Raw genomic sequence first — 25,345 nt, 5'->3', positions numbered from 1 at the left:
CACGTCCGGCTAATTTTTTTTGTATTTTTAGTAGAGACAGGGTTTCACCATATTAGCCAGGATGGTCTCAATCTTCTGACCTCGTGATCCGCCCACCTTGGCCTCCCAAAGTGCTGGGATTACAGGTGTGAGCCACCATGCCCTTCTTATTCTTTGTTTCCCATTATCCTTCCTAGCTTCCGATAACCATCATTGTACTCTCCATTTTTAAGTTTCATGGTTTTTAGTTCCTAAATATGACTGAGAACATGCCATGTTTGTCTTTCTGTATCTGGCTTACTTCACTTAACATAATGCCTTCCAGTTCCATCCATGTTGTTGCAGATGACAGGATTTCATTCAGTTTACGGCTGAATGATATTCTACTGTGTATATTTAACACATTTTCTTGATCCATTTATCTGTTGATTGACACTTAGGTTGATTCCATATTTTGGCTACTGTGGATAGTGCTGCAATAAATATGGGAGTGCAGGCTGGGTGCAGTGGCTCATGCCTGTAATCCCAGAATTTTGGGAGGCCAAGGCAGGTGGATCACTTGAGGTCAGGAGTTAGAGACCAGCCTGACCAACATGGTGAAACTCCATGTCTACTAAAAATACAAAATTAGCTGGGCATAGTGGCACATGCCTGTAATCCCAGCTACTTGGGAGGCTGAGGCAGAAGAATCACTTGAATCCGGAAGGCAGAGGTTGCAGTGAGCTAAGATCACACCACTGCACTCCAGCCTGTGCAACAAAAGTAAAAACTCAGTCTCACAAAAATAAAAAGAAATAAAGAAAAAGAAAAATAATATGGAAGTGCAGATATCTCTTGGATATATTTCTTTTTTCTTTTGGATATATATCCAGCAGGGGGATTTATGGTTCATATAGTAATTCTATTTTTATTTTTTGGAGGAAACTTCATACTGGTTTTCATAGTACCTGTACTAATTTACATAACTACCAACGGCGTACCAAGGTCCTCATTTCTCCATATCCTCCTTAGCATTATTTTCTGTTGGTTTTTTATGTTTATTTTTTCAGAGACAGGGTCTTGCAATGTTGCCCAGGTTGGTTTTGAACTTCTGGCCTCAAGTGATCCTCCTACCTCAGACTCCCAAAGTGCTGGGATTACAGATGTGAGTTACTGCACCTGATCTACTGAGTAAACTAGAATCCTCACAGGAAGCCATGACTCTGGGTTACCTGATTTATATCAGTTGACACACATGTATTAGGACCTGGGAAAGCCTAAAAATGAATGACTACATCATTCCCTCAAAAGCTATTTCTAGGGATGACCCAAAAGATGCAGCAATCCCCACTGCCTTCCCATGAAAGATTGACTGGTCCATTCTTATTTATTTATTAATTTTTTCTGAGACAGGATCTCCCTCTGTCACCCAGGCTGGAGTGCAGTGGTGTGATCATAATCCACTGCAACCTCAACTTCCTGGGCTCAAGCAATCCTCCCACCTCAGCCTCCTGAGTAGCTGAGACCACAGGTGGACACCATCACAACTGGCTAATTTTTTTTTATTTTTATAGGGATGGGGCCTCACTCTGTTGGCTAGGCTGGTCTCGAACTCCTGGTCTCCAGTGATTCTCCTGTCTCGGCATCCAAAAGTGCTGGGATTAGACTTGAGTCGCCACACTCGGCCAACTGGTTTATTATTGAATCATGTAAACAGAACACAGGTGTATCAGTTTTTGATTCCAAGTCTAGAATGGTAATTTCCTTTGTAAAACATTCTGGTCCTATAATAATAACTAGGGAGTATTTCCTGCTAGAACTGAAGGGCTCTGACAACTTTACTCATTAATGGACTTCGTCTACAGCTTGGTGACCTGACTGAAAAACATAACATAAGAAGTTACCAGGCTGGGTAGAGTGGCTCACACCTGTAGTCCCAGCACTTTGGTAGGCCGAGGTGGGTGGCTCATTTGAGGTCAGGAGTTTGAGACCAGCCTGACTAACATGGTGAAATCCCATCTCTACTAAAAATACAAAAGGCCGGGCATGGTGGCTCATGCCTGTAATCCAGTACTTTGGGAGGCCGAAGAGGGCAGATCACGAGATCAGGAGTTCAAGAGCAGCCAGGTCAACATAGTGAAACCCCACCTCTACTAAAAATACAAAAATTAGCCAGGCGTGGTGGTATGTGCCTGTAGTTCCAGCTACTCGGAAGGCTTAGGCAGGAGAATTGCCTCAACTTGGGAGGCGGAGGTTACAGTGAGCCAAGATCACGCCACTGCACTCCAGCCAGGGCGACAGAGGGAGACTCTGTCTCAAAAAAAAAAAGAAGTTACTGATATTGCCGAATTGGTCACCACAGGAGAACATTTTAAGAGAGTTCTAGAACATAAAAGTATCCAATGCTGAACGAAAAGAATGCAAAGGATAATAAAGTGTTTGCAGCTAAAACAGCTGAAGGGACAAGAGCAAGGGGAGCTCCCCTTACTATTAAAACTCATATTCAGTTCGTTGTAAACAGGGAAACCCTGCTCGAGTTGCCTGCCACCTTTGAAATAGTCAGGCCATTGGAATGAAAATTGTCCACATTTGCACCAGGTCTCTACTGGACCGAACCCTTTTGGCCCAGACATTGTTTGATCTCATTAGAGGACATTTCTTTTTTTCTTTTCTTTTTCTTTCTTTTTTTTTTCTTTGAGATGGAGTTTCGCTTTTGTTCCCCAGGCTGGAGTGCAATGACACAATCTCGGCTCACTGCAACCTCCAACTCCCGGGTTCAAGCGATTCTCCTGCCTCAGCCTCCCAAGTAGCTGGGATTACAGGCATGCGCCACCTCAGCCAGCTAATTTTGTATTTTTTGTAGACAGGGTTTCTCCATGTTGGTCAGGCTGGTCCGTAACTCCCGACCTCAGGTGATCCCCCCGCCTCAGCCTCCCAAAGTGCTGAGGTTACAGGTGTGAACCCCAGCACCTGGCTAGAGTTCATTTCTGACGGCTCCATATTGATGGAACTTCAAATAACTCTCTGGTAAATTATTTTCTATAAAACACTTAAATAAAAATGGAGAAGCTGAGATCCAGATCAACGTGGACTTAGAGTTGGTGGATACCAGCGCTGCCATATCCAGTTTACACCCAATATATCAGCAAATTCCTTGGAGTAAGGAAAATATTTGTGAGGAGAGGTTTCTAATGAAGTTTAGAAAATTCCTGTGTTTGAAGCAGTCCAAATGACATTTGGACCATTTTTAGGAAAGTATGCCTTTTTACTAAGTCTCAACATGGGGATGAGATTTGCTTTCTAAGTCAAGGTGATGCGTAAAGCTTTCTTTGGAGGGAGAGAAAGCTTTCTCTCTAGAGTTTCTTTCTAGAGTTTCCTGACCTTCTTTAACCTGAACTGCTTGGTTCCCTAGAAGCAGAAATTGATCATATTGGAACCCAAACTTATACCAACCTCAACCTTTGTGAAGTACTCAAGTGTTTCGGCTCTTCTTCCTCATGTGATGTAGAAGGTATTAAAAGTGATGAGTTTAGGCTGGTCACGGTGGTTCATGCCTGTAATCTCAGCACTTTCAGAGGCTGAGGTGGGCGGATCTCATGAGGTCAGGCATTCGAGACCAGCCTGGCCAACATGGTGAAACCCCCTCTCTACCAAAAATACAAAAATTAGCTGGGCGTGGTAGCATCCACCTGTAATTCCAGCTACCAGGAAGGCTGAGGCAGGAAAATCACTTGAACCCAGGAAGCAGAGGTTGCAGTGAACTGAGATTGTGCCATTGCACTGCAGCCTGGGCAACAAGAGTGAAACTCCATCTTAAAATAAATAAATAAATAAATAAATGCTTTAAAGAAAAAAGAAATAAACTTTACCTATAATTTCAGATGCAATTGAATACCTATTAAATTTCGACACGAACCGGCCAGGCATGGCAGCTCACGCCTGTAATCCCAGCACTTTGGGAGGCTGAGGCAGGCAGATCACGAGGTCAGGAGATTGAGACCATCCTGGCTAACCTGGTGAAATCCCGTCTCTACTAAAAATACAAAAAAATTAGCTGGGCATAGTGGCATGCGCCTGTAGTCCCAGCTCCCCAGAGGCTGAGGCACAAGAATCACTTGAACCCACGAGGCGGAGGTTGCAGTGAGTTGAGATCCTGCCACTGAACTCCAGGCTGGTGACAGAGCGAGACTCTGCCTCAAAAAAAGGAAAAATTTGACACGAACCAACATTTTTCAACATGTAGGCTAATGTCTTACAAAATCCTTTTCCTGTCACCTTCAAATCTCCATCTCAAATGCTACACTCTGCATAACTCAGCCACTTTGTTGTCTTTTTCTGATGACGGAGAAGACCATACATGTGTGTGTGTGATATCAGAACTATTGACTCCTCCTATTGATGTTTAAGATATTCCATTACACAAACCTGGGTTCATACTTTTTGTTGACAGATCTTATGCCAAAAATGTAGGAGAAAAATAATGCTATAACTTCTCAAGATGAACTCATAGAGATGGAAATTCTTTCACAATTTATTTTTCCAATTTTTTTTTTCTTTTTTTTGAGACCAAGTCTCACTCTGTCGCCAGGCAGGAGTGCAGTGGCGCGATCTCCACTCATGCCTCCCGAGTAGCTGGGACTACAGTGGCGTGTCACCAAGCCCAGCTAATTTTTGTGTTTTTAGTAGAGACAGGGTTTCAACATGTTGGCTAGGATGGTCTCAATCTTTTGACCTCTTGATCTGCCCTCCTCAGGCTCCCAAAGTGTTGGGATTACAGGTGTGAGCCACTGCGCTTGGCTTTTTTTTGTTTTTTTTTTTTTTTTGAGACGGAGTCTTGCTCTGTCACCCAGGATGGAGTGCAGTGGCACAATCTCGGCTCACTGCAACCTCCGACTCCCAGGTTCAAACGATTCTCCTGTCTCAGCCTCCCGAGTAGCTGGGATTACAGGCACATGCCATTCACGCCCGGGTAATTTTTGTATTTTTAATAGAGACGGGTTGCACCATGTTGGCCAGGATGGTCTCCATCTCCTGACCTCGTGATCTGCCCGCCTTGGCCTCCCAAAGTGCTGGAATTACAGGCTGAGCCACCGCACCTGGCCTATTTTTCCTGTTTTAAAAAGCTAGCTAATTCTTTTGTGTTTATTTCAGAGTTTATATCAGAACAATTTACAGTAATATACACCCCTACTAGAGCTTGTCATATAGTAAAAACAAAGTAGTTAATACTTTTACAAACAGTAGATATGTCTTTGGAGTGACTGATAATTTTAAAATATTATGTAAACAATGAGAATTTCTCACTTCTAGTGGAAGTATATCAAATATGGACCAAGAGTGAATAAGTTTGTCCTCAAACTTTTTTTCTTTTTTTTGAGATGGAGTCTCGCTCTGTTGCCCAGGCTGGAATGCAGTGGCACAATTTCGGCTCACTGCAACCTCCGCCTCCCGGGTTCAAGCAATTCTCCCGCCTCAGCCTCCCAAGTAGCTGGGAATTCAGGCGCTTGCCAGCATGCCCGGCTAATTTTTGTATTTTTAGTAAGACAGGGTTTCACCATTTTGGCCAGGCTCGTCCCAAACTCCTGACCTCGTGATCCACCTGCCTCGGCTTCCCAAAGTGCTAGGATTACAGGTGTGAGCCACTGCATCCAGCATCCTCAAACTTTGTTGTTGTTGTTCGAGACAGAGTCTTGCTCTGTCACCCAGGCTGGAGTGCAGTGGTTCCATCTCGGCTCTCTGCAACCTCCGCCTCCTGGGTTCAAGCGATTTTCCTGACTCAGCCTCCTGAGTAGCTGGGATTACAAATGCACACTACCACGCCCAGCTAATTTTTTTTGTATTTTTAGTAGAGATGGGGTTTCACCATGTCGGTCAGTCTGGTCTCGAACTCCTGACCTCAGGTCATCTACCCACCTTGGCCTTCCAAAGTGCTGGGATTGCAGGTGTGAGCCACCACGCCTGGCCAGAAGATGTCTGGTTTTACCTTTCCTTATAGAAATAGTGTTTTACTGTGATATTGATCATCTCACTTTTTTCCACTTAACTGTAAATCTTGAGGATTTGTCCTCATTTTAATTAGCTGGCATAGTTTATAAAATGAATGGTGCACGGTTTAACCTTTTGCCTGTTCATGTACATTTATTTTACTATTACGGATCATGTGGTACTAAAATTCCTTGTCTACACTAAAGTTTCTCTTTGGCTTCTCAAAGCTTTCCCTCTATTTATCCCATCTCCTATGGATCATCAATTTTCTTGTCTCTGTTAAATCATTTTAATCAGCTTATGACCAGGCCCTTCACAGTCTTTCATTTTGAAAATGAAGCAAAAGGAAAAGAAAGAAAAACTGTGCTTGCTGCCATAAGAGTCTCTAGCCAGCATTCATTTCTTCCCATTTCCAGCAGAATTTCTCCCAAGTGTTCTCGGCTGGGTGTAGTGACTCACCCCTGTAATACTAGTACTTTGGGAGGCCAAGGCAGGCAGATCACTTGAGCTCAGGAGTTCAAGACCAGCCTGGGCAACATGGTGAAATCCGGTCTGTACAAAAAATTAGCCAGGTGTGGTGGTGCACACCTGTAGTCTCAGCTACTTAGGGGGCTGAGGCTGGAAGATGGCTTGAGCCCAGGAGGTCAAGGTTGCAGTGAGGCAAGATAGTGCCATGGCACTCCAGTCTGGGTGACAAAGTGAGACCCTGTCTCACAAAAAAAAAAAAAAAAAGAATTCTGCACATTCCAATCACGATCTCTTAGTCTCTCATATATTCTCAGTATAATTTTCATTATATTCAAATACACAGAAAAGTATACTGAGTAATACATAAAACACAAAGTTACTCACACCCAGATTTATTGTTAACATTTTGCCTATTTGCTTCAGATTTCCCCAGATGAATAACCTTCCAGAAGAATCTTCCTGTATGACCCTCCCTTATTGCTGGAGTCTTGTCTCTTCCTTTCTGCCCAGACAAAACCACTTTCTAGAATTTGTTATGTATTGGCTGAGCACGGTGGCTCCTGCCTATAATCCCAGCACTTTGGGAGGCCGAGGCGGGAGGATCACTTGAGGTCAGGCATTTGAGACCCACCTGGCCAACATGGTGAAACCACATCTCTACTAAAAATACAAAAATCAAATTACATGCGTATAATCCCAGCTACTCGGGAGACTGAGACAGGAGAATCGCTTGAATCCAGGAGGCAGAGATTGCAGTGAGCCGAGATCCCACCACTGCATACCAACCTGGGCAACCAAGTGAGACTCTGTCTCAAAAAAATAAACAAATAAATTCTAATCAGAGACCTCACTCCCACAAATCTCTAGGCTCAGACAATTTCCATGTGATTTTTTCCACACTGTCAGTTGTGTGTTTTTGGTTTGTTTTGCTTTTGTTTTGAGACGGAGTCTTGCTCTGTCGCCCAGGTTGGAGTGCAATGGCAAAATCTCTGCTCACTGCAAACTCCGCCTCCCAGACTCAAGTGATTCTCCCGCCTCAGCCTCCGGAGTAGCTGAGATTACAGGCACCCATCACCACACCTGGCTAATTTTTACATATTTAGTAGAGATGGGGTTTAACCATGTTGGCTAGGCTGGCCTCAAACTCCTGACCTGAAGTGATCTGCCTGCCTCGGCCTCTCAAAGTGCTGGTATTAGAGGTGTGAGCCACTGCACCCAGCCGGTATTTTCTGTCTTATATAAGATGTTCCAGAAAGAAAGGCAAATATGGAAAGCTGTCTAATTCATTTCATGAGAGAGCTGTAACCTATGTTTTAAAAATGAATAAGGACATTAGAAGGAAAGTAAATTTAAAACTTATTTGGCGAAAGTTTTGTTTTGTTTTTTTTTTTTGAGACAGAGTCTCACTCTGTCACCCAGGGAGGAGTGCAGTGGCATGATATCAGCTCACTGCAACCTCCACCTCCCGGATTCAAGCAATTCTCCTGCCTCAGCCTCCCAAGTAGCTGGGATTATAGGCACACGCCACCACACCCAGCTAACTTTTGTATTTTTAGTAGAGGCAGAGTTTCTCCATGTTGGCCAGGCTGGTCTCGAACTCCTGACCTCAGGTGATCCACCGGCCTCGGCCTCCCTAAGTGCTGGGATTATAGGCATGAGCCACTGCACCCGGCCAGCAAAAGTTCTTAATAAAATATCAGCTACCTAAATGCAACAGCACGTTAGAAAGTCATATGTAATGAATATAATGGCCATTCTGGGAATTCCAGACAATCACAGAAAAATCTAAGTGTAATTCACCACACTGGCAAACTAAAGGGGGAAAAGCAAGGTTCCTACAAAATGCAGAAAAGAATAGCAGAAAAATCAAATTAAATTTATAACATATTTTGGAAAATGAAATGTATGTTAAAAACTTGCGTTAAACATCAGATGCAATGGATAAACATTAGCTCCCTTCCTACTGAGATATGAAACAAGGTAAGACCCTCAGCAACTTAGGATTTAGAGGCACGTAGGTATTTTGGTCAGTAGTAAAGACTTCAGATCCAGACTGATTAATTTAGGTTCAAAACTGGCTCAGTGGCCAATGGCTGTGTGATCTCCAACTTCCTTAACCTCTCTGTGCCTCAGCTCACTCACCCATAAAATGGGATAATCACAATATTGACTTCACAGAGTGCTATGAGTTCATCTATTTAAGTACTTCAAGCTGGATTTGACATAGGACAAGCAATAGTATTTTTATTGTTATTATATTTGAAAAATATATTAGTTAAAAACTTAGGTTAAAAACCAAGGTCTATAGTTAAGGTGATTATAAGCCTAAATACACCCCTGTTGTTCTGAAAATCTTAATTATAACAAGGCTGGGCGAGGTGGCTCATGCCCATAATCGCAGCACTTTGGGAGGCCGAGGTGGGTGGATCACTTGAGGTCAGGAGTTCAAGACCAGCCTGGCCAACATGACGAAACCCCATCTCTACTAAAAATACAAAAAGTAACCAGGTGTGGTGGCAAGCACCTGTGATCCCAGGTACTTGGGAGGCTAAGACAGGAGAATCACTTGAACCCGGGAGGTGGAGGTTGCAGTGAGTGGAGATTGCACGCACCTTGCACTCCAGAAGCCTGGTGACAGAGCGAGACTCCATCTCCACACACACAAAAATAATAATAATTATAACAGCATGTCCATTCACTCTCCAAAGTGTCTGGGACTGGACAATTAATTGTGAGGCCCTCTTCTGTAGCACCATACACTATAGCATATATGTGGATTAAAATAAATACAACTACAAAATGCAAGTATATATTCTATATACTTTCCATATACTTATATTTTATGAGGTCACATGCAAATTCAAGGTTAGGTCAAAGAGTTGAGTGGCTGTCTATGGAAAGGGGAGTGGAAGTGAATCATGGTAATAAAAGGAAATAGATACAGATATAGATATAGATATGAATAGATAGACATACACATATATAGCTGCAAAAAAGGGGATTATCATGGACCAATGATGACAGTGAGCCATGAAAAAAGGCTACAATTCTTGTGATTGTGTGTCTGTTTGCAGGATGGGTTATAGCTTCCTTTTTTAGAAAGGCTGATGCCACAGTCATAGCAAATAAATGATTATTTTCTCTCTTTTTGTATTTTTTTTTAAATAAATGAGTATAAAATGTGTTTCCTTTCTGGAGCATCTCCGGAGAAGTCTCCAGTGGTAGAAGAACTCAGTGTACTGGGCAGGTTATCACACAGATAAGATCTTACAGATCCAGTGGCCCTACCATTAACTTCATTATCCTTGGCATTCTACAAAGGTTGAGTGAACAAATGGTATCTTGAAACTAAAATTAGCTAAACTAACAAAGAAGACTGGATTACTTTTTTTTTTTTTTTGAGACAGAGTCTCTGTTGCCCAGACAGGAGTACAGTGGTGCTATCTTGGCTCACTGAAACCTCTGCCTCCTGGGTTCAAGTGATTCTCATGCCTCAGCCTCCCAAGTGGCTGGAATTACAGGTGTGCCACCACACCCAGCTAATTTTTGTATTTTTAGTAGAAACCGTGTTTCACCATGTTGGCCAGGCTGATCAACTGGCCTCAAGTGATCCGCCAGCCTCGGCCTCCCAAATTGCTGGGATTACAGGTGTGAGCCACCATGCCCAGCAAAACTGTATTACTTTAATGAAAAGTTTTACCACCGCTGTGGGAAAACACAGACAGAGCCCTCATAAGGTATTTTTTTTCAACAACTACAATCAGAAGCACTGATGATAAAGTATTTACTGTAGAACCTATGCCTTTGATAATAGAACTTCCTGTATCCCCTGCACTTTTTAGCTCTGATTGTGTAACCAGAGGATCAGCTTGAACGATTAACCATTGCTTAAGTTGTTACAGGTGACGATACAAAGCCCAAATTGCTCAGGCATGTCCAATGGGGAAAAGGTTTAACCTCTTAACTGCTAACACCAGCAGCCTGGCAGACTGTATGAATTGGCATCACCTGATACCAGCTGGAAAGGTCATGAGAGCTTGCTTCAGCATCCCCAGATTGGGGAGGCAGGTTTTGACCTTGTCTCCTATCTCCTTGTCAGTTAACTCTCTCATTTTTTTTTTTTTTTTTTTTTGAGAAAGAGTTTCACTCTTGTTGCCCAGGTTGGAGTGCAAGGGCACGATCTCACCTCACTGCCACCTCCGCCTCCTGGGTTCAAGTGATTCTCCTGCCCCAGCCCTCCCAGTAGCTGGGATTACAGGCATGCACCACCATGCCTGGCTAGTTTTGTATTTTTAGTAGAGATAGGGTTTCTCCATGTTGGTCAGGCTGATCTCAAACTCCTTACCTCAGGTGTTCCGCCCGCCTCAGCCTCCCAAAGCACTGGGATCACAGGCATGAGCCACCACGCACGGCCCCTATTCATTCTTCAGTGGAGATGGCATGCGGGGATTACTTTATAAAATTCATAGAAATATTTTTTCTTCTCACCCCAATCTAAACCATTACCATGCAGCCTGGTGTCAATGGAAGTTAAGGCTCTTGAGGCAGAAATAATTAATAAAGCTTCATTGGAAGCTAAATGTGAGGATCGACCTGGAAGACACACACTGACAAAGTGGGTGTGTCCCAAAGTCTGTTACAAGTTGGAATGCTTTTGTGAGAAATGTTAAAAGAAGGGAATGGGGCTCCTCCTATCAGTTTGTGTGTTTTTTTTAATTTGCTTCTGTTTCTTGATCTGGCAAGCCTCAAATAGAGTTGCTTTTACAGTGTGTCTTTTCCATTGGAAGGTATAATACACAGGCTACAATCATTGGCTTTAGATGACAACATAACAGGCTTACATTTTCCTTGCAAGACAACCAGCAAAACTTCATGATCAGAATCAAATCAGTGTCCTTCTCACCGTCTGTAGGTGAAGCCTTCATCAGTACTTGAAGAGTCTGAGTCACTCATGAACTCATGATCAGATTCTTTACTCAGGGACAGGATGTAAGCCAATCGTAAGACCTTCCACAGGTGGTTAATTTGGAAGCCTGCCCAATGTGACCTGCAGGTTTTCACTGGCAATATGCAGGTGCAGATATGACAAAGAATAACCATAACCTTCATATCACCCCCAGCTGGTTAGGAATGGGATCCTTTTGACCCTTTCTCTCCATAAAACCAGGTTACACATCTCGTGTGGTGACAAAATATATGGTCTGCTTAACAGAGAAAGAGACTCTGTAAAAAAATAAAAATAAAAAATAAGGATTTTTATTATGAAATGAGCAAAGCAATGGGAATAAATGTGAGATTATCCAGGGAGGTAAAGGAAGACAAAGATTTGAAAGGAAAAATAAGGAAGATTACATAAATTGTTTTGAAAGACTCATCCTTGCTCATAAGGTTCAAAACCAAGGGGTCATCAGTGCAATGTTGGATAGATTCCTCCTCCACCACCTCAATAACCCACAACACATTTACCAAGTCTTGGTTCACTCTCAGGATCCAATTAAAACACCCAGCTCAACCCTGCCCAGCCCCCACCCTCACTTTCCTTTATAATTTTGACGTGGCTTTATTACAGGACCATCAGGTTCCTATGCCTGCTGCACAGTAGCTTAGCAATATTCTGAGACAGCAGGGTTTGCAGCAGAGATTTTAATGATCACAGGGTGGCTGAATGAGAAGCTGGGAGGAGATCCTCAAATTCATCTCCCCAAGGATTACTCAGGGTTTTCAGGGGATCATGGATAGCAAGGGGCTGGAAAGTTGGTGTAGTTTGGTGGCAGTAAGAGGTACGAAGTCATCAGGATGTCAAAACTGCATTCTTTGGTGAGTTGGTTCCTTGCAGAGCCCTTCAGATCAGCTGGCATCAGTAGTTTCACTGACATGCAGAACCTGAAAGAATATGTCAAATGAAAAAGCTAATGTTTTACAATGCTTAAATTGTTGTCTGCAGGGCAGTTAAGATGAACTGTAATCTAAGGTCTACATGATTTTGGGACAGTAGGCTGCCAGCAACCATGAGGAAGCAGGTCAGAGAGCAAGCTGACCTCCTGATGAATGCTGAATGCGCTGCAAGCTTGGTTTGTTTTGGTTTCTCCCCCTCCCTTCTTCACTGATTAAATTTATAAAGTTTATAGGTATGGTTTGAATTTCTTCCAGAGAAGCCTTAACCTAAGCCCTGAGACCACTCACGCCCTCATTGGCACCTCTCTTCCACCAGCACGAGGGAATAACCTGCTACCTTAGGTGATATAAAACCCACAAGACCATTCGATACAAGGAGATTTTTATTCTGATTTTGTAGGGACGACACCTTTGTTTTTATAAAGCTATTTTAACTATAAAGCTTTTTTTTTTTTTTTTTGAGATGGAGTCTTGCTCTGTCATCCAGGCTGGAGTGCCTCAGCCTCCTGAGTAGCTGCAATTACAGGCACATGCCACCAAGCCCAGCTAATTTTTGTATTTTTAGTAGATACCAGGTTTCACCATGTTGGTCAGGCTGGTCTCGAACTCCTGACCTCGTGATCCACCCACCTTGGCCTCCCACAGTGCTGGGATTACAGGTGTGGGCCACCGCACCCGGCCACTATAAAGTATTTTTATAATTTTGATGTGGCCAAAGATCTCCTAACAATACTACTTTCAGATTTTATTTTTCTCTTTAATGTCTAGAACAGATCAAACCATTCCCTGCCTCACACTCAGACCTATGCAGGTCACATATTAGTAAAATTCCATCAGCGTTTGTGGAGTTCATGAATGAATGAATTTTTTTTTTTTTTGACAGAGTCTCCCTCAGTTGCCCAGGCTGGAGTGCAATGGCACAATCTCCACTCACTGTAACCTCTGCCTCCTGGGTTCAAGCAATTCTCCCACCTCAGCCTCCCAAGTAGCTGGATTACAGGCCCCCACCATCATGCCCCGCCAATTTTTGTATTTTATTTTATTTTATTTTGAGACAGAGACAGGGTTTCACCATGTTGGCCAGGCTGGTCTTGAACTCCTGACCTCAGGTGATCCACCCACCTTAGTCTCCCAACGTGCTGGGATTACAGGCGTGATCCACCATGCCTGGTCTTAATTTTTCTATTTTTGTAGAGACAGGGTTTCACCCTGTTGGCCAGGCTGGTCTTGAACTCCTGACCTCAGGTGATCCACCTGCCTTGGCCTCCCAAAGTGCTGGTAATACAGGCATGAGCCACCGAGCCTTGAATGAATGAATTCTTGACTTCCACTCTATCCCTAATACTGTCACTTTATTGATTCATGAAATGAATATGGATATTTGGTATGAATGGATATCTGATTCAATCCATTAATCTGGGGAGAGCCAAAAACCCAATCAGGATTAACTGGGTGGAGCTTCAGAAATGCAATCAGATACCACTTTTTGATTGGAAGCTAGCAGCGGATACGTGGAGGGGCGTGGGTGGGAGTTGTGATTAGAAAGGTCAATAAAAGCTTCTAAAGACCCAAAGGAGAGACCCAAAGTCTTCAGGCCTGGAGTTTCTGCTTGGTTTTTCCTGAGGTCTGAGCACCCTGCAAACTGAGTCCAGATCTGGTAAGTCCCTAATCTCTGTAAGGACACTCCCATCTGACCTACAGTCAGCTGGTCTGGGATGGTGACAGTGCAGGCACAGAGTTATATCCTGTCTTTTTTTTTTTTTTGTATGAACAATTTGAAGCTTTGACTTTTTTCCTTTAAATGCAGTTTTGTCTTTATTTCAGAAAATTTGATTTGTGCTTTGGTTTATATCCTTTCAGAATTCTTGGTGGGAGTAGTGACCCATGCCTACAATCCCAACACTTTCGGAGGCCAATGTGGGAGGATCATTTGAGCCCAGGGGTTCAAGACCAATCTGGGCAACATGGCAAAACTCCATCTCTACAAAATATTTTTTTGTGGTGGGGGATAGAGTCTTGCTCTGTTTGCCAGGCTGCAGTGCAGTGGCATGATCTCGGCCCACTGCAAACTCCGCCTCCCAGGCTCAAGCAATTCTCATGCCTCAGCCTCCTGAGTAGCTGGGATTACAGCTGCCTGCCACTATGACTGGCTAATTTTTGTATTTTTAGTAGAGGTGGGGTTTCACTATGTTGGCCAGGCTGGTCTCGAACTCCTGACCTCAAGTGATCCACCCACCTCGGCCTCCCAAAGTACTGGGATTACAGCCATCAACCACCAGTCCCCAGCCTCTACATAAAATGTTTTTAAATTAGCTGGGCATGGTGGCATGCATCTGTAGTCCCAGCTATTTGGGTGGCTGAGGTGGGAGAATCCGTTGAGCCCGGAAGTTTGAGGCTGCAATTAGCCGTGCTCACACCACTGCTGTACTCCAGCCTGGGCAACAGAATGAGACCCTGGCCCCCTCCCCGCCACCGCCAAAATAAATCTTATGCAAACAGTTTAAACAATATCCAATTAATTGAAATCAGTAGGCAGATCCCAACCCACCCCCCCTTCAAAAAAGAAGAGAAAGAGTTTAGAAGTCTCTACATGCTAGCATCCCATTCAGACTGTTTAATCCTACAATTGCGGTTTTGTAAGAAAAACAGTCTTAAAGATTTCCAATAATTCCCACAATGGCCTTATGGCCATTATCCTGGGTGTAATTTTCCCATCAGTTTAAAAATGCACATGAGAATGACCATGAATTTTGAAGGTATAGCTGGCTGGAGTCCCAGAGGCTTTGTTTGGGATGCCTTAGAATTTTGAGGATGCCATTCCATTTCTTAATAATATCTCTAGAGCAAAGGAAATCCTATAAATTCTGTTGGAATTTGAAGAGTTTGGGCAAAGTGATTTGGTTTGACAAGTGTTCCTTGTACAGAATTCTCTCTTAATCCTTGGTGATGGCCCATGCCCTCATTGTTCCACCAGTGAGCAAGACTTTCCGAGTTGCACGAAAATTGACTTGAGACTTGCTTATGTCCCAGTGGCAATTTTTGCTCACCCATGACAAGATTATCCTAACACTAGAGACTTTTTCTCTGGTGTCCTTTATACTTGGCTGTGACCACCTTAGTGGCTTTTAATTGGTCATTCTGTGCTGCCTTTAATTTAATTTATTTATTTATTTATTTATTTATTTAATTTTATTTATTTATTTATTTATTTTTGAGGCAGAGTTTTGCTCTCTCACTCAGGCTATCTGGGCTCACTACAACTTCAGCCTCTCAAGTAGCTGCGATTAGAGGCATGAGCCACCACACCAAGTTAATTTTTGTATTTTTAGTAGAGACAGGATTTCATCGTGTTGCCCAGGCTGGTCTCCAACTCCTGACTTCAAGTGATCCACCCACCTCAGCCTCCCAAAGTGTTGGGACTACAGGCGTGAGCCACCACACCTGGCCTCACATTCTTTAATTTTCTCAAACTGCTTTGCTGAGCTAAGCCCATGTCTTTGGGAGGAAACACCCTTTAACTTCTTGGAAACATTGAACCTCTCTCCCTCCCCTCAAAGATAATGTTGAATTTTTCAGATTCTACATCTTCTCTTTTGTAGCTACTTAACCTTTTAATTTTTAACCTCAATCTAGACACAAGACTTTCAATTCTTGCAAGATCCCCAACAGATCACCTAAGATCCCCCAACATATTCACATGTCGTGGTTTCTTCCCCAAATTTCATTTAAAACACTCAGCCCCACCCTGCCCGGCTCCCACCCTTCATTTTCCTATCTAGTTTTCACTGTAATTGAATTATCCTATGCAGTTTTCATGGTAATTTTGGCCTGATTTCCTTCAGAGAATCTTTGAGCTTAATTTTAAACCAATCACGTCCTCACTGTAATTCTTCCACCCGAATGGAGACATGGGTGCGGGGGTGCATGCCTGTAATCCCAGCTACATGGAAGGCTGAAGCATGAGAATCCATTGAACCTGGGAGGTGGAGGTTGCAGTGAGACAAAATGACGCCACTCCACTCCAGCCTGGGCTAGGAAATGAGACTCAGCCCCCCACCCTGCCACACCAAAAAAAATTAAATTATACCGCCCAGGTAATCACTGGATACATGATGATTTCTATTGTGTTTTCTTAGGGACTGTCATCTCTGTCTTTGTAAAACTGTTTTAACTCTGAAATATTTTGATAAATTTGTGACCAAGGATCCCTCAACAAAGATACTTTCAAGTTTTTTCTTTCTGTCTAATGTCAGGAAGAGATTCAACACTTCCCTATCTCACACTCAGGACTATGAAGGACATATATTAGTAAAATTCCATGTTTGTGGAGTGAATCAGTGAATGAGTCATGGACTTTCACCCTATCCCTAAATCTTTCACTTTCATGGATGAATATCTAATTCAATCAGTTAATCTGGAAGAAAGCCAAAAATCCAATCAGGATTAACTGGGTGGAGCTTAAGAGATTTAATCAAATGTAGTTTTCTTTTTTGTTGTTGTTGTTTTTGTTTTTGTTTTTGAGATGAATCTAGCCTATTTCTCAGGCTGGAATGCAGTGGTACAATTTCAGCTCACTGCAACCTTCACCTCCTGGGTTCAAGTGATCCTCCTGCCTCAGCCTCCCTAGTAGCTGGGACTACAGGCACACACCACTGCACCTGGCTAATTTTTGTATTTTTGGTACAGATAGGGTTTTACCATGTTGGCCAAGCTGGTCTCAAACTCCTGACCTCAAGGCATCCACCCTTCTCAGCCCCCCAAAGTGCTGAGATTACAGGTGTGAGCCACTGTGCCCAGCCAAGGTGTTTTCTGATTGGCAAAGGCGTGATGTGATTAGAAAGGTCCATAAAATCCTCTGAAGATCTATGGGAGAGACCTGAGGCCTGGAGTTACTGCTTGCTACTGTGAGGGGTCCAAGCACCCTGAACACTGAGTCCAGATCTGGTAAGTCTCCACCTCTATAAAGACACTCCCATCTGATCTGCAGTCAGCCAGTCTCATAGTTTCAGGCAGCCCAAGATGGCACAGAGAATTATCCTGTTTTATCAGATGAACAGATTTTGGCTTTGAATTTTTCTCTAAATGCAGGTTTTTCTTTATCCCCAAAATTTTGATTTATGCTTTGGTTTTTGCCATTTCAAAATTCTTAGCCAAGCAGTTTTTGTGTTTTTGTTTTTTGTTTATTTATTTGTTTGAGAAGGACTCTCATTCTGTTGCCCAGGCTGGAGTGCAGTGGCATGATCTCAGCTCACTGCAACCTCCGACTCTCTAGTTCAAGCAATTCTCCTGACTCAGCCTCTCAAGTAGCTGGGACTACAGGCACCCACCATCACACCTGGCTAATTTTTTTTTTTTTTTTTTGTATTTTTACTAGAGACTGGATATCACTATGTTTTCCAGGCTGGTCTTGAGCTCCTGACCCTGTGATCCACCTGCCTTGGCCTCCCAAAGTGCTTGGCTCCCAAAGTGGTGAGCCACCTCACCCAGCCTTCTTGACATTTTAAATACATATTTTGTGATTTTGTGTGCCCTTAAATTATAGTTCATAGACTTTGGGGTATTGTGATTTTACAAGTTAGGTTTTCCTTTTTACTAAAAGTTTTTTTTGACACAGGGTTTCACCCTGCCGACCAGGCCGGAGTGCAGTGGGGCAATCTCTTCTCACTGCAACCTCTGCTTCCCGGGTTCAAGCAATTCTCAGGCCTCAATCTTCCAAGTAACTGGGATGACAGGTGCATGCCACCACGCCCAGCTAATTTTTGTGGGTTTTTTTTTTTAGTAGAGACGGGGTGTCACCATGGTGGCCAGGCTAGTCTCCAACTCCTGACCTCAGGTGATACACCTGCTGCAGCCTCTCAAAGTGCTGGGATTACAGGTGTGAGCCACCGCACCCAGCCCCTTTAATAAAAGTTTTAAAACATTCTATGTAATATATATATAGAGAGAGAGAGAGACGTAGTCTCACTCTGTCACCCAGGCTGCAGTGGAGTGGCTCAATCTCAGCTCACTGCTACATCTGCCTCCCAGGTTCAAGTGATTCTCCAGCTTCAGCCTCCCAAGTAGCTGGGATTACAGGTGTGTGCCACCATGACCAGCTAATTTTTGTATTTTTAGTAGAGATGAGGTTTCACCATATTGGTCAGGCTTGTCTTAAGAGTGATAGCTTTGTTCTGAATATGTGATCCATTTGTTCCTTTATGCTCTATCCAAAGTGGATCTTTGTTTTTTGAGCTTGGAGTTTCATTCATGTCACCCAGGCTGGAGTGCAGTGGCACAATCTCAGCTCACTGTAACCTCCGCCTCCCGGGTTCAAGTGATTCTCCTTCCTCAGCCTCCCAAGTAGCTGGGATTACAGGTGTGTACCACCATGCCCAGCTAATTTTTTTGTATTTTTAGTACAGACAGGGTTTCACCATGTTGGCCAGGCTGGTCTTGAACTCCTGAACTCAAATGATCTGCCTGCCTCGGCCTCTCAAAGTGCTGGGATTACAGGCATAAGTCACCATGCCCAGCCAAAGTGGTTCATTTTTAATATGTGTAAGAGGTGTGTATGGAAACATCTCTGTCTTGCGAATGATCCATAACACTGTCACATAGCTTTCAAAGTTTCCCACTGAAATTTTAAATAATGAGGCCAGAGCAGAGGCTCATGCCTGTAATCCCAGCACTTTGGGAGGCCAAGGTGGGTGGATTGCTTGAGTCTAGGAGTTCAAGACCAGCCTGGGCAACAAAGGGAAACCCATTGTCTTTACAAAACATCAAAAACTAAAAGGTTAGCTGGGCATGGTGATGCATGCCTGTGGTCCCAGCTACTTGGGAGGCTGAGGTGGAAGAATCCTCTGAGCCTGGGAGGTCCAGGCTGCACTGAGCCGAGATTGCACCACTGCACTCCAGCCTGGGTGACAGAGCAAGACCCTGTCAAAAAAAAAAAAAAGAAAGAAAAAAGGGAGGGAGGGAGGGATGAGGGAAAGAAGGAAAGAAGAAAGGGAGAGAGAAAGAGAAAGAAAGTAAGCTTAAATAATGAAAAGAAAACAAAACAAATAGAACCCATTCTAGGGATGCCCCATGAATGTTCGCAACCAGCTTATTTGTAGGAACTGAGAATGTAGGCATGTAGGCTTTTGACACTCCCATTCCCATTGTTTTAGAACCTTGAGTAATTAGAAATTTCCCCCAAAGGTGGGAGGGATTAGCTTTCAGGTTCCTCCATATTCACTAGTCACTGGATGAGCACTGAATAGGAACGAAGGGCTAGTGGTGGCCCTGCCTCTTCACTGCTTGGGAGACACTCATGCTGATGCAGCAGAGGCAGAAGCCTGGCTTTGTGGACACTTAGTACAGAGTAGAATTGGAGTAAACTGAGGGCTCTTTCACCATTGCCAGAGCAGTGACTTTGGCCCTGGGAGATGAGATTGCATGGGCTTGGCCTGAGAGTGATGCCTTTTCTCTGGATTTGTCCTCTGGAACTTTTCCTTGCAGATTCAGGAAGATGAGCATCCGGACTCCACCCAGACTCCTGGAGCTGGCGGGGCGGAGCCTGCTGAGGGACGAGGCCTTGGCCATCTCCACCCTGGAGGAGCTGCCCACAGAACTTTTTCCCCCACTGTTCATGGAGGCCTTCAGCAGGAGACACTGTGAGGCCCTGAAGCTGATGGTGCAGGCCTGGCCTTTCCTCCGCCTTCCTCTGGGGTCTCTGATGAAGAGGCCTTGCCCAGAGACCTTCCAAGCTGTGCTCGATGGGCTTGATGCACTGCTTACCCACGGGGTTCGTCTCAGGTGAGGTGGCTCAAGTGGGCTGGTGGGGAGGGCCCAGGTGTCCAACAGAAGGAACAGCTGGGTCATGAGGAGTGAGGAGGTCCAAGGAGTGCCCACAGGCTTCTAATGGTTTTGGTGAGGAAGCTTAGAGAGGCCTTGGCCATTGCCCAGCTCCTCAGGGAAAAGACTGCTCACCACCCGGGGTCCACTGAGGTAATGGGAACCTCTCTTCTAGTGGCACTGAAAGGCACCACTAAAAGTGGGAACTAGGCTGGGCACAGTGGCTCACACCTGTAATCCCAGCATTTTGGGAGGCCGAGGCAGGTGGATCACCTGAAGTCAGGAGTTCAAGACCAGCCTGGCCAACATTGTGTCCAGAATTGGTTCCTGCCGGTGGGTTCATGGTCTTGCTGACTTCAAGAATGAAGCCATAGACCTTTGCAGTGAGTGTTACAGTTCTTAAAGATGGCACGGACCCAAAGAGTGAGCGGTAGCAAGGTTTATGGTGAAGAGCAGAAGGACGAAGCTTCCACAGCGTGGAAGGGGACCTGAGTAGGTTGCCGCTGCTGACTGGGGTGGCCAGCTTTTATTCCCTTATGGCCCCTCCCATGTCCCATTTCTGTCCTATCAGAGTGCCTTTTTTTCAATCATCCCCACGACTGGCTACTTTTAGAATCCTGCTGATTGGTGCATTTTATAGAGCATTGATTGGTGCATTTTACAATCCTCATGTAAGACAGGGAATTTCCCCAAGTCCCCACTGGAGCCAGGAAGTCCAGCTGGCCTCACCTCTCAACATGGTGAAACCCCAACTCAGCTAAAAATACAAAAATTAGCTGGGCATGGTGGCAGACACCTGTAATCCCAGCTACTTGGGAGGCTGAGGCAGGAGAATTGCTTGAACTCGGGAGCTGGAGGTTGCAGTGAGCCGAGACTGCGCCACTGCACTCTAGCCTGGGCGACAGAGGGAGACTTTGTCTCAAAACAAAAAAAAGTGGAACTGGGCAGGATCAAAGGGTAAAACAGGGTGGAGAAAAGTCAGAGAGAGGGAAAAGAAGCAGGGAAGAGAGCAGCTGATATCCAGGATGTGAAGTATAAGTTCAGAAGTGAGTCCTTTTTTTTTTTTTTTTTTTTTTTCCTGAGACAGAGTCTTGCTCTGTCGCCCAGGCTGGGGCTAGAGTGCAGTGGCGCGATCTCAGCTCACTGCAAGCTCCACCTCCTGGGTTCACATTATTCTCCTGCCTCAGCCTCCCGAGTAGCTGGGACTACAGGTGCCCGCCACCACGCCCGGCTAGTTTGTGTGTGTGTGTGTGTGTGTGTGTGTGTGTGTGTGTGTGTGTGTGTGTGTGTGTTTAGCAGAGACGGGGTTTCAACATGCTAGCCAGGATGTTCTCGATCTCCTGACCTTGTGATCTGCCCGCCTTGGCCTCCCAAAGTGCTGGGATTACAAGCGTGAGCCACTGAGCCCAGCCTCAGAAGTGAGTCCTTAAATTCTCAGCCTCTCTTCTATTTTTCCTCAGGAGGTGGAAACTTCAAGTGCTGGATTTACAGGATGTCAGTGAGAACTTCTGGATGGTTTGGTCTGAAGCCATGGCCCGTAGGTGCTTACCAAATGCCATGATGAACAGAAAACCAGTGCAGGACTGTCCAAGGATGAGAGGACAGCAGCCCTTGACTGTGTTCATAGACCTTTGCCTCAAGAACAGGACTCTGGATGAATACTTCACCTGCCTCTTTCTATGGGTCAAGCAGAGGGAAGGTTTAGTACACCTGTGCTGTAAGAAGCTGAAAATGTTGGGAATGCTCCTCCACAATATCAGAAACATCCTGAAAACAGTCAGCCTAGACTGTATCCAGGAGGTGGAAGTGAATTGCAATTGGACACTGCCCGTCCTGGCAGAGTTTACCCCATACCTCGGCCAGATGAGGAATCTTCGGAAGCTTGTTCTCTCTGACATAGATTCTCGCTACATTTCCCCAGAGCAGAAGAAGGAGTTTGTTACCCAGTTCACTTCTCAGTTCCTCAAGCTGTGCTACCTCCAAAAGCTTTATATGAACTCTGTTTCCTTCCTCGAAGGCCACCTGGACCAGCTGCTCAGGTGAGGAAGGGTAGTGAGTTTCTCTGCAGACCACAGCAGAGCCTTTCTTGTTACAGGGGGCATCTACTGTGAGCCAGCCTATGAGGATTTAACAGTAAAGGGGACACTAGAATGTCAGTGCATTTTCCTGTTGGAAGTGGGTATCACACATTCATCCCAATGAAGACAGAGGAATCAGCTGGGGTAGATGCTATAGAGAGGCTGCCATGCTAGGAAGCTAGCTACTGGAGGATTCAGATTTAGTGAGGTTGCATTTGTGAATTCTTCCTGAGGATGTGTGTCTAAGTTAAGATGATGAGAAATAGGCCAGGGATGCTTGCTCGTGCCTGTAATCCTAGCACTGTGGTTAGTCCTAGCAAGAGGATAATTTGAGCCCAGGAGTTTAAGACCAGTGTGGGTAACACAGCAAAGACTCCTGTCTAAAAATAAATAAATAAATAATACAAACGAGATAATTCTTTTTTTGAGATGAAATTTCACTTTATCACCCAGGCTGGAGTGCAGTGGTGTGATCTTGGCTCACTGCAACCTCCGCCTCCTGGGTTCAAGCAATTCTCCTGCCTCTGCCTCCTGAGTAGCTGGGATTACAGGCACGGGCCACCACTCCTGGCTAAGTATTTTTAGTAGAGATGGGGTTTCACCATGTTGGCCAGGCTGGTCTCAAATTCCTGACCTCAGGTGATCCACCCACTTCGGCCTCCCAAAGTGTCAGGATTATAGGCGTGAGCCACCACACCTGACCCAAAAACAAGATAATTTTTTTTGTTTTTTTGAGGTGGAGTCTTGCTCTGTCTCGCTTTGTTGCCCAGGGTTCACGCCATTCTCCTGCTTCAGCCTCCTGAGTAGCTGGGACAACAGGTGCCCGACACCACGCCCGGCTAATTTTTGTTGTATTTTTTAGTACAGATGGGGTTTCACCATGTTAGCCAGGATGGTCTCGATCTCCTGACCTCGTGATCCGCCCGCCTCGGCCTCCCAAAATGCTGGGATTACAGGTGTGAGCCACCGCACCCGGCCAAAACAAGATAATTTTTAAGAAGATGATGGGCAGTAGGGAAGTGAAGTGGGCACTGAAGAGGGGAATGCTCAGCAAACCTGCACATGTCAGAATACGAGCTCTGTGCCTCCCAGCTTGGTGAACATGAATGATCCCATGTCTAATTCCCTGTCATAATGGGTTGTTTTGAGCTCCAGGTAAATTAATTACCTGAGAAATGTATGATTCTGAAACAGAGGGTCAGGGAGCAGGCACAAAGAATGGTGAAAGTGATAGATGGTTTGCTGATGATACAGGCGTGTAAGGGACGCCTGCAGCCGGCCCACCCCAGCTGATGTTGCAGGATCCTGCCTGGGTTTGTCCTTTATGCCTGCATCTCCACTGGGCTCTTGTAGCACAGAAATGTGGTTTTCTGCCTGACAGATGAGGAAAGGAAGCTTTAGGGATTCTGTGAACTTGATCCATTCCTATAAATGATAGGGAAAAGACTCAGCCTGAAATGGGTTTTTTATTTCTCTTTCTTTTGAGACAGAGTCTCGCTCTGTCACCCAGGCTGGAGTGCAGTGGCATGATCTCTGCTCACTGCAACTTCCATCTCCTGGGTTCAAGCGGTTCTCCTGCCTCAGCCTCCCGAGTAGCTGGAATTACAGGCACCCGCCACCATGCCCAGCTAATTTTTGCATTTTTAGTAGACAGGGTTTTGCCATGTTGGCCAGGCTGGTCTCAAACTCCTGACCTCCAGTGATCTGCCCATCTCAGCTTCCCAAAGTTCTGGGATTACAGGTGTGAGTTACTGGGCCGGGTCTAAAGTGAAATTGACCTCAGTGGCAAAGCTCTTCATCACGCAGCATCCTAAGTGTTGACCATCAGACAATCAGAATGACCCTGGGCTTGGGCAAAATAATCTCCATCCATCACTTTGAAGTCATTCCCTACCACCCTCCACTCACCCCTACGATTCCCCAGAACTAACTTGCTGCTCTCTCTCCCCAGCTGCCTAAAGACCTCGTTAAACATCCTCGCAATAACTAACTGTGTGCTTTTGGAATCAGACTTGAAGCATCTGTCCAAGTACCCGAGCATTGGTCAACTAAAGACCCTGGACCTGAGTGGCACCAGACTGGCCAATTTCAGCCTTGTGCCTCTCCAAGTTCTCCTAGAAAAAGTTGCAGCCACCCTTGAGTACCTGGACTTAGATGACTGTGGCATCGTAGACTCCCAAGTCAACGCCATCCTGCCTGCCCTGAGCCGCTGCTTTGAGCTCACCACCTTCAGCTTCCGTGGAAATCCCATCTCCATGGCCACCCTAGAGAACCTGCTGTGCCACACAATCAGACTCAACAACTTATGCCTGGAGCTGTATCCTGCCCCACGGGAGAGTTATGATGTTCGTGGTATCGTCTGCCGGAGCAGATTTGCCCAACTTGGGGCTGAGCTGATGGGGAGAGTGAGGGCCTTAAGGGAGCCCGAGAGGATCTTGTTCTGTACTGACTACTGCCCTCAGTGTGGCAACAGGTCACTTTACGACCTGGAGGTAGATCGGTGTTGCTGTTGAATACCTGCCTATTTGGGTAGATATAGCAAACTCTTTTTTCTGGACACTTGAAAACTAAAACCTAGGTCTTTTTGCACCCAGGCTGGAGTTCAGTGGCACAATCCCGACTCATTGCAACCTCTGCCTCCTGAGTTCAAGCGATTCTCCTGCCTCAGACACACCTGCCATAACACTTTTTAAATATTTCAATCCCACATTTTAAAAGTTACATCTAGGCTGGGCACGGTTGCTCACACCTGTAATCTTAGCACTTCAGGAGGCTGAGGCGGGTGGCTCACGAGGTCAAGAGATCGAGACCATCCTGGCCAACATGGTGAAACCCCGTCTCTATTAAAAATACAAAAATTAGCTGGGTGTGGTGGCGCACGCCTGTAGTCCCAGCCACTCAGGAGGCTGAGGCAGGAGAATCGCTTGAACCCGGGAGGCAGAGGGTGCAGTGAGCCGAGATTGTGCCACTGCACTCCAGTCTGGCGACAGAGCAAGACTCTGTCTCAAAAAAGTAAATAAAAACAATCTGTCTCAAGAAAAAAAAGTTACATCTTTTTGGGGAGCTAGCTCAGATTGATGAGAGATTTTCTCATAACACCTACCCTCTCTCTATATCAAGGAAGAGACTAGTGCAGAGTGTTTTGG

The 25,345-nt window shown here is 45.0% G+C and overlaps 1 protein-coding gene across 2 annotated transcripts; it reads left to right on the top strand.

Annotated features, from left to right (window-relative positions):
• The first annotated feature begins 13,885 nt into the window (after nucleotides 1–13,885).
• Nucleotides 13,886–24,823, top strand: PRAMEF20 (PRAME family member 20). Of its 2 annotated transcripts, XM_031002779.3 has the most exons (4): nucleotides 13,886–13,980; nucleotides 19,792–20,082; nucleotides 21,582–22,160; nucleotides 24,151–24,823. In XM_031002779.3, exons 2-4 carry the CDS (start codon nucleotides 19,796–19,798, stop codon nucleotides 24,710–24,712), a joined length of 1,428 nt encoding a protein of 475 aa, XP_030858639.3. In that variant the 5' UTR covers nucleotides 13,886–13,980; nucleotides 19,792–19,795; the 3' UTR covers nucleotides 24,713–24,823. The 2 variants fall into 2 exon arrangements, with proteins under 2 accessions (XP_030858639.3, XP_055240904.2); XM_055384929.2 differs by lacking the exon at nucleotides 13,886–13,980 and having other exon boundaries at nucleotides 19,781–20,082; nucleotides 24,151–24,817.
• Nucleotides 24,824–25,345: the final 522 nt, after the last annotated feature.

This window comes from Gorilla gorilla, chromosome 1 (genome assembly GCF_029281585.2).
Source record: "Gorilla gorilla gorilla isolate KB3781 chromosome 1, NHGRI_mGorGor1-v2.1_pri, whole genome shotgun sequence".
Taxonomy (NCBI): Eukaryota; Metazoa; Chordata; class Mammalia; order Primates; family Hominidae; genus Gorilla; species Gorilla gorilla.
The sequence above is the reverse complement of the archived record's forward strand: the minus strand, read 5'-3'. Positions and strand labels throughout refer to the sequence as shown.

Excerpts from the sequence above, each read along its gene's own strand:
- PRAMEF20 (XM_031002779.3), top strand. The coding sequence starts at position 19,796 with ATGAGCATCCGGACTCCACCCAGACTCCTGGAGCTGGCGGGGCGGAGC. Across the intron at positions 20,083-21,581 it reads ACCCACGGGGTTCGTCTCAG|GAGGTGGAAACTTCAAGTGC; the intron begins GTGAGGTGGCTC and ends ATTTTTCCTCAG. Across the intron at positions 22,161-24,150 it reads CACCTGGACCAGCTGCTCAG|CTGCCTAAAGACCTCGTTAA; the intron begins GTGAGGAAGGGT and ends CTCTCTCCCCAG.